At 46.2% G+C, this 9,151-nt stretch overlaps 1 protein-coding gene across 5 annotated transcripts in view; it reads right to left on the bottom strand.

The window, feature by feature from the left end:
• Positions 1-1,588: 1,588 nt before the first annotated feature.
• sfmbt2 (Scm like with four mbt domains 2) overlaps positions 1,589-9,151 on the bottom strand; it is a 98,454-nt gene continuing 90,891 nt past the window's right edge. For all 5 annotated transcript variants that reach the window (XM_055653448.1, XM_055653445.1, XM_055653450.1 and 2 more), the window contains exon 21: positions 1,589-6,997. In XM_055653448.1, coding sequence (XP_055509423.1) covers positions 6,857-6,997 — 141 coding nt within the window. In that variant the 3' untranslated portion in view covers positions 1,589-6,856. The remainder of the gene's footprint in view (positions 6,998-9,151) is intronic.

Genomic DNA, 9,151 nt, shown 5'->3' with positions numbered 1-9,151 from the left:
AGGGATTCGCTACAATCACCTCCGTGAAGCAACGGGCTGAATTCAAATACAAAGTTTATTTCTATTTTTGTTACCGCAAGCTAAAAAAACAAAATGGTGTTTATTACATTGTTTCATGGAGTTATGTGTCGATCTAAGGGACTGATTGTCAATTCCAATGCCTTGTCAATGTCAATGGCTTGACAATTCCAATGCCTTGTCAATGTCAATGGCTTGACAATTCCAATGCCTTGGCAATTCCAATGCCTTGTCAATTCCAGTGCCTTGACAATGTCAGTGGCCTGAGCAGTGTAACCAGCACCCTGTGATTTAAAGAGAATTCACTCCAACCGAAATCCGTTCTGAAGAGGTCTGTAACGACGAGGCTTTACTGCATTTCCACTCTCGGCTAACTCATTGTCTCTGGCTTTTTACTATGGTAACGTCTTAGAGGTGCACAGTAGAGAGCATGCTGACTGGCTGCATCGTGGCTTGGTTCGGCAACCTCAGGGTCCAGGAGCGGAAAAGGATGCAGAAAGTTGTGCTCTGACCTCCCCACCATCGAAGGGATCTATCGCAGTCGCTGCCTCAAAAAGGCAGCCAACATCATCAAGGATCCACACCATCCTGGCCACACACACTCATCTCTCCGTTGCCATCAGGAAGAAGGTTCAGGAGCCTGAAATCTGTTACATCCAGGTTCAGGAACAGCTACTTCCCCACAGCCATCAGGTTATTAAACTCACCAACAAACAGACTCTGAACTGTAACAGCCTATTGCACTTTATCTGCTTATTTATGTGTATATTGAACTGAACTGTTCTGTATTAATGCTTACATTCTCTGTTGTGCTGCAGCAAGCGAGAATTTCATTGTCCTATCTGGGACACATGACAATAAACTCTCTTGACTTGACTTGGTGCATAATTTCGGCACGTATTAGGAGGTTTTCAATAGACAATAGACAATAGGTGCAGGAGTAGGCCATTCGGCCCTTCGAGCCAGCACCGCCATTCAATGTGATCATGGCTGATCATCCCCAATCAGTACCCCGTTCCTGCCTTCTCCCCATATCCCCTGACTCCACTATCTTTAAGAGCTCTATCTAGCTCTCTCTTGAAAGCATCCAGAGAACCGGCCTCCACCGCCCTCCGAGGCAGAGAATTCCACAGACTCACCACACTCTGTAAGAAAAAGTGTTTCCTCGTCTCCGTTCTAAATGGCTTATCCCTTACTCGTAATGGCTTACCCCTTATTCGGAAACTGTGTGGCCCCTGGTTCTGGACTCCCCCAACATCGGAATCATGTTTCCTGCCTCTAGCGTGTCCAAGCCCTTAACAATCTTATATGTTTCAATGAGATACCCTCTCATCGTTCTAAACTCCACAGAGTGTACAAGCCCAGCCACTCCATTCTCTCAGCATATGACAGTCCCGCCATCCCGGGAATTAACCTTGTAAACCTACGCTGCACTCCCTCAATAGCAAGAATGTGCTATTGGTCCCTGGTTCTGGACTCCCCCAACATCAGGAACATATTGCTATTATGTTAATTATGGAACATTAATTTTCAGAAGAGAATTCTGGAATAAATAAATGAACAACATTAATGCAATATTATTTTTTTTATTATTAGGTGGGACAGGATTGCACATAATATTAAATGACCTCAGTTTCAATCTTTGCACGTGATCTGCATTTGATAAGCATGTTTGCCAACAGGACAGCACAAAAGACTCAAAATTAATGAAAATGACAAAATAAGTCGTCTGCGTTTTTTTCCATTGACGGGACTTTTGGTTTAAGAATTACATTTCAAAGCTTGCACTCCCGAACGATTCGAACATTTGAAACGCAGTTTTACTCTAGAAATAACAATCGAACACCAGGACGAAGAATGGTTTAAGAAAGAACTGCAGATGCTGGAAAAAATCAAAGGTAGACAAAAATGCTGGAGGGAGTACAGAGAAGGTTCACCAGACCGATTCCTGGGATGTCAGGACTTTCATATGAAGAAAGACTGGATAGACTCGGCTTGTACTCGCTAGAAGTTAGAAGATTGAGGGGGGGATCTTATAGAAACTTACAAAATTCTTAAGGGGTTGGACAGGCTAGAGGCAGGAAGATTGTTCCTGATGTTGGGGAAGTCCAGAACAAGGGGTCACAGTTTAAGGATAAGGGGGAAATCTTTTAGGACCGAGATGAGAAAACCATTTTTCACACAGACAGTGGTGAATCTGTGGAATTCTCTGCCACAGAAGGTAGTTGAGGCCATTCATTGGCTATATTTAAGATGGAGTAAGATGTGGCCCTTGTGGCTAAAGGGATCAGGGGGTATGGAGAGAAGGCAGGTACGGGATACTGAGTTGGATGATCAGCCATGATCATGTTGAATGGCGGTGCAGGCTCGAAGGGCTGAATGGCCTCTACTCCTGCACCTATTGTCTATGTTTCTAGGAACTCAGAGGGTGAGGCAGCGTCTATGGAGCGAAGGAATAGGTGACGTTTCGGGTCGAGACGTCACCTATTCCTTCGCTCCATAGAAGCTGCCTCACCCGCTGAGTTCCTCCAGCATTCTCCGTCTACCTATGAAGAAGAATGGGATACTCAAAGGGCTCTGATTTGGTGCTTTATTTGTTCCCGGTTTTCTTAAACTGCAGAACATTTTGCATATCGATTTGCTTCGCGCAGAGCTAGACAGGAAAAGCCACAACTTGCGGCGAGTTTAGTTCAATTTGTCGAGGCACAGCGCGGAAACAGGCCCTTCGGCCCAGCGAGTCCGCGCCGACCAGCGATCCCCGCGCATCAACTCAATCCTACGCCCACTCGTTACAAATTTACAATGAGAACCTTCAAACCTGCACGTCTTTGGAGTGTGGGAGGAAACCGGAGGAATCCCGCGCAGGTCGCGGGGAGAACGCACAAACTCCGTACAGACAGCACCCGTGGTCAGGATCGAACCCACGACTCAGCCGCCTTACATGTGGAAACACAGGGTTATCCATCTACAATAAGTGGTTCAATAGCTGTGCATCAGCCTTATGAGTCTCTGGCTTTAAAATTAACCAGCAACCTTACTATACAGATTCTAGGCCAAAGCAACAAACGCATTCTCTGAATGCATACAAATATCATGTGCATCCACACCAAAGATTTATCTGTAATATCTAACAAGTTTGATTGTTGTGTAACGTTTAGGGGAACACATATAGTTAAGATGTAGACCTGAGCCCTTTACAATCTATGTGTGGTCCAAGGATTGAAGATACACTGTAGAAACAAGCCCTTCAGCCCATCGAGTCAATGCTGACCATCCATTTAAGCACGTGTCCCATAGTCAAATGCCAGTGAGCCCACTACCCAAGGAAGTTTAAGAGATGTAGGTTGGAATCAGGCCCTTCGGCCCTTCGAGTCCATGCCGACCATCGATCACCCGTTCACACTGGTTCTGTGCTATCAACCTTTCTCGTCCACTCAGGGGGCAATTTACAGAGGGGCCGATGAATCCGACAAACCCTTTGGGATTGTGGGAGGAAACCCACGCGGTCACAGGGAGATCGTGCAAACTCCACACAGACAGACAGCAGCAGCCGAGGTCAGGATCGGACCCCGGACCCCGGCGCTGTGAGGCAGCAGAACTACCCGCTGCTCCACCGCGACACGCCCCAAGTGACAGAAAACACTGCAGCTATTAAACATTTTGTGGGTGCAGACATTTTGGAGCGTTAAATCCTTGTGGAATTGCAAAAAAAAAAGTGCGGTGAACACATTCCCCGTCGTTACTGAATTATTATTTTAAAAAATAAACATTTTCTCACCAAATATCGTGGCAACGAAGTGATTAACATGAGTGCGTTAATTTGAAGAATAGGTTTGATACGTAAAATATATTACAATTTAATTCTAACACTAAATTTTGAATTAATTGCAGTTAAAAGTTTTTTTAATTTTAGTTTTAGTCTCAGAGTTCTTTGCTTTTATTTTTTCGCGAGACTCAAAAATGGAACTTCAGCTCAGTTTTAGTCGAGAGATACAGCGCGGAAAATGGCGAGTCCCCGCTGACTAGCGATCCCCGCACACTTCCCAACACACACACACACCCGGGGGACAATTTACATTCATATCGAAGCCGGGTGACCTACAAACCTGCGCATCTCGGAGAAAAACCCGCGCAAGTCACAGTAAGAACGTAGAAACTCCGTGCAGACAGCACCCGTAGCCGGGATCGAACCTGGGTCTCTGGAGCTGTGAGGTGGCCACTCTACCACTGTGACGCCCTGAGTGTTCCAACCATTTACGAAGTCACCATGCTCCAAACAGCTAGGCAGTGTGTGAAGCACTGGTATTTTTTGTCAATGCGCAATGGATCAAGATAACCGCCTGATAGTTTAATCTGCCTGAGATGATTTGAATCTCTACATTCTAGGGGACTTTCGTTAAACCCTGTGGTTCCATTTATAATAAGACTATGAAATAAAAAGTTTGACATGCGAGTTCTTTGCGTTATTGTTTCGCTGACTGAAAAACGTAATTTTAGCTCAGTTGTAGTTTGGAGGCACAGCATGGAAACAGGCCCTTCGGCCCGACGAGTCCGTGCCGACCAGCGATCACACTAGTTCTACATTATCAAACCGTCCCATCCACTCTCTGCACACTCGGGGGGGAGGGGGGAAAGTAACCCACAAACCCGCGTGCTTTTGGGACGTGGGAGGAAACCGTAGCACCCGCAGGAAACCCAGGGGGCCAGAGGGGAGAACGTGCAAACTCCACACAGGCAGTCCCCGAGGTCGGGATAGAATCTGGGACTCTGGCGCTGTGAGGCAGCGGCTTTACCCGCTGAGCCATCGTGCCGGCCGTTATATGACAACAAGACATTTATTTCCCACCGGAGCGTAGCTTCAATCGATTGCTTTGGAATCGCTGTAATGGACATGTTGGCATGGGAATCTCTCAAAGGGGCAGCAGGCACGGTGGCGCAGCGGTAGAGTTGCTGCCTCACAAGCACCAGAGACCCGGGTTCGATCCCGACCACGGGTGCTGCCTGTACGGAGTTTGCACGTTCTCCCCGTGACCCGCGCGGGTTTTCCCCGGGTTCCTCCCACACTCCAAAGACGTGCAGGCTTGGAGGTTAATTGGCTTGGTGTGACTGTCTTAGAATAAAGGGGAGGCCATTTAAGACTGAGGTGAGGAAAAACTTTTTCACCCAGAGAGTTGTGAACTTGTGGAATTCCCTGCCGCAGAGGGCAGTGGAGGCCAAGTCACTGGATGGATTTAAGAGAGAGTTAGATAGAGCTCTAGGGGCTAGTGGAGTCGAGGGATATGGGGAGAAGGCAGGCACGGGTTATTGATAGGGGACGATCAGCCGTGATCACAATGAATGGCGGTGCTGGCTCGAAGGGCCGAATGGCATTCTTCTGCACGTATTTTCTTTGTTTCTATGTTTCTAAGTGTAAAATGTCCCTAGTGAGTGTGGGATAGTGTCAGTGTGTGGGGATCGCTGGTCGGCGCGGACTCGGCGGGCCGAAGTGCCGGTTTCTGCGCTGTTTCTCTGAATAAAAAATATTATACGCACTTTTTTTTGCAGGTCCTTACTCTGAGTACACATTGCAAATATCCGCTCAATTGCAGCAACTCATCTCAACCCCCACAACAGGTTCGGTGCTGTCTTCTTGGCTACTTGGTCTTCATACATGTCTAATACGGGCGGCACAGTGTTTACCTCCGTAAACAATTCCATGCTCACAGCCTACAAAAGTGTGCCCTTACAAATTATTGAACATCCAAGTCGAATTATCACGGTAGATAACATTTTCTTCTTTCGAGAAATGATAAAGTAAAAACCAAAATATACACCTTATATTGTCCCAGTGTCAGCAAAAGTTTTTAGACATTAATTATTCTCACATTTTACTGCAGAGATATTTCACATATTCATACATAGGTTGCGATATCCACTCGAGTTTATGACACAGAGCTGTCATTAACCAGCTGTTCAAACTCAATTAAATTGAGTTCCATTCAATTTGGGTGACCTTAAGATGGATTTTTTTTTTTTGGCTGCTATGTACTAAGCATAGGCTTCTTTAAAAAAGTGTCTTAATATGGAAATGCGACCAAACAGCTTTCTGGTCTTGGTTCGAAACAAGCTGCGTTGAGAGGTCAGGATTCTCCTTGCAACTCAAGTTGTTCGATCTCCCAGAAAGCACATCGCAACCAAATCAAGATGGGCAGAAGCGTGGCATGGAAAAGATTGTTCAATTGGCAAGCAGAGCAGATGGGTGGACTGGGTGCTTCCAGGTCCAGAATGGGGTTAGGAGGAGGAGAGGCCGATCAGCCGTGACTTGATGGGCCAAATGGCCTGATACTGCTCCGATCGCTAACGAAGGTCTGGTTTGTTGTCTCTGCGCTGGTTCTTAACCTGTGCTCTTTCCACCGTATATTTGTCTCCTAAAGTAACGGGGGTTTGAAGTGTGAAGGCACGGCAGGCCAACGACCCCACCCGACCTGCCGAGTAGCGGCTCCTCATCTACACCTCTGCCGTTATTCATTGCAGTCCGAGACCGAAGAATATCCTCCCACTTCCATGCAAAGCTCCAAAGTAGTTCACAATCGATCGATCAATCGATCTGCCGCAAACACGTTGCAGGCGACACATACTTCTTGCAGAGGTCGCCCTTTCACAGTTACGAAACTGTTCTTCATTTTGATCCAATTATTTCGTTCAGCAGCAAATGAAAGGAATAAAACGGCCACCAGGTCTGGCAATTGATCAGCCTGCCGTTTTATCGGTCTGCCGCTGTCCGAGGGGAACCCTACTGGTCCCGCTGTTCATTGTCGGGCAAGTCAGGAATGAGTGGGAGGAATGGTGGAGGGTGCGGTCAGTCAGCATACTGCGCATAGAAGGCAATTTTCACCCGCTCGATGTGGTGACATAATTTGATGGCGGGCCCCAGCTTCAACTCCATACATTCCTGGACAGTCGGCAGGGTCAGCAGTAACAAGGCCTGGCCATCGATGTCCTGTGGGTGGGTTAAACATAAGTGTGTCAATTATTCAGGGTGGCATCGAGAGGTTGTGGGGAAGGGGGGGGGGGGACAAAAGAGGACCTGGCGTGGGACACTTTGTAAATTTGCCAGTGCCCTTTATGTGGCGGATCTTTGCATACCCTTGGTATCCAAAACAAAGAATATCACTCTGTCACATGTGATAATAAAGTCTCTCTCTCTCTCTATCTCTCTCGTTATTTCTTTCTCTCTCTCTATCTCTCTCGTTATTTCTTTTCTTTCTTTCTTTCTTTCTTTCTTTCTTTCTTTTCTTTCTTTCTTTCTTTCTTTTCTTTCTTTTCTTTCTTTCTTTCTTTCCTTCTTTCTTTCCTTCCTTCCTTCCTTCCTTCCTTTCTTCCTTTCTTTCTTTCTTTCTTTCTTTCCTTCTTTCTTTTCTTTCTTTCTTTCTTTCTTTCTTTCTTCCTTTCTTCCTTCCTTCCTTCCTTCTTTCTTTCTGTACAATTTCATCTTTGTACACTGGACGTGTGCACTCTACAGGAAAATCTTCCCTTTACTCTGCATGTGTGCACTGTGTGTGTGTCACGAGTGTAACCATGTATATAGTCCTTCCGTGGACTGGTGAGCAGCAAACTAAAGAAAGCTTTTCACTGTACCTCGGTACACGTGACAATAAACTGAACTGAGTTAAACTGAAAATAAAAATAAAAGTAGTCTGCAACTGGGCTTATCCACACACTACTTGATGACATTCTTGAAATCTTATCGTCATAAAATTGTATAAATACATGTTTCAATGAAGGATTATATTAGCATAAGACAGACACAACATGCTGGAGTAAATCAGCGGGACAGGCATCATCTCTGGAGAGAAGGAATGGGTGATGTTTTGGGTCGAGACCCTTCTCTACTGTCTATTTGGTTTAATCTAGCAGCTGAAGAAGGGTCTCGACACGAAGAGTCACACATTCCCTCTCCATAGATGCTGCCTGACCTCTGAGTTACTCCTGCATTGTGTGTGTCTGCAGTCCCTTCCTACACTATATTAGCATACCTTTCTGCATTGACGACTTACTGCAGGTAATTTCAGTAATTTGGAAGTAATTTGACTGGTTCTATGGATATTACATTACGATTCACACTTGCAACCCCACAGGTCCGCCCTGAAGATTCTGCTCAGCCACAAAGTTATTCAGACTAACACCAAAATTATTCAAACAAAATGAGCCACAACCAACGATTCTATAACAGTAGAGACATTATAACTCTGATCTTTGGGCCCGTAATTTGAGGAAGGACATTCTTGCTATTGAGGGAGTGCAGCGTAGGTTTACAAGGTTAATTCCCGGGATGGCAGGACAGTCATACGCTGAGAGAATGGAGCGGCTGGGCTTGTGCACTCTGGAGTTTAGAAGGATGAGAGGGAATCTTATTGAAAAATGTAAGATTATTAAGAGTTTGGACACGCTAGAGGCAGGAAACATGTTCCCAATGTTGGGGGAGTCCAGAACCAGGGGCCACAGTTTAAGAATAAGGGGTAAGCCATTTAGAACAGAGATGAGGAAACACTTTATCACACAGAGAGTTGTGAGTCTGTGGAATTCTCTGCCTCAGACAGCGGTGGATGCCGGTTCTCTGGATGCTTTCAAGAGAGAGCTAGATAGGGCTCTTAAAGATAGTGGAGTCAGGGGATATGAAGAGAGGCGGGAACGGGGTACTGATTGGGGATGATCAGCCATGATCACATTGAATGGCGGTGCAGGATTGAAGGGCCGAATGGCCTACTCCTGCACCTATTTTCTATGTTCTATCACATTGAATGGTGGTGCAGGCTTGAAGGGCCGAATGGCCTACTCCTGCACCTATTGTCTATGGTCATCCATAAAGTAATATGGTTCACATTTAACAAACAGTGACGTTCTCCCCTTAATGGTTATTGGAAGTATCGGTGATCACGGTGGCGCAGCGGTACAGTTGCTGCCTTACAGCGCTTGCAACGTCGGAGACCCGGGTTCGATCCCGACTACGGGTGCTGTCTGTACGGAGTTTGCACGTTCTCCCCGTGACCTGAGTGGATTTTCTCCAAGATATTCGGTTTCCTCCCACACTCCAAAGACGTGCAGGTTTGCAGGTTAATCGGTTTGATATAAATGTAAATTGTTCCTAGTGTGC

Source organism: Leucoraja erinacea, chromosome 22 (genome assembly GCF_028641065.1).
Source record: "Leucoraja erinacea ecotype New England chromosome 22, Leri_hhj_1, whole genome shotgun sequence".
NCBI lineage: Eukaryota > Metazoa > Chordata > Chondrichthyes > Rajiformes > Rajidae > Leucoraja > Leucoraja erinaceus.
This window is presented reverse-complemented; position numbering and strand designations above follow the sequence as displayed.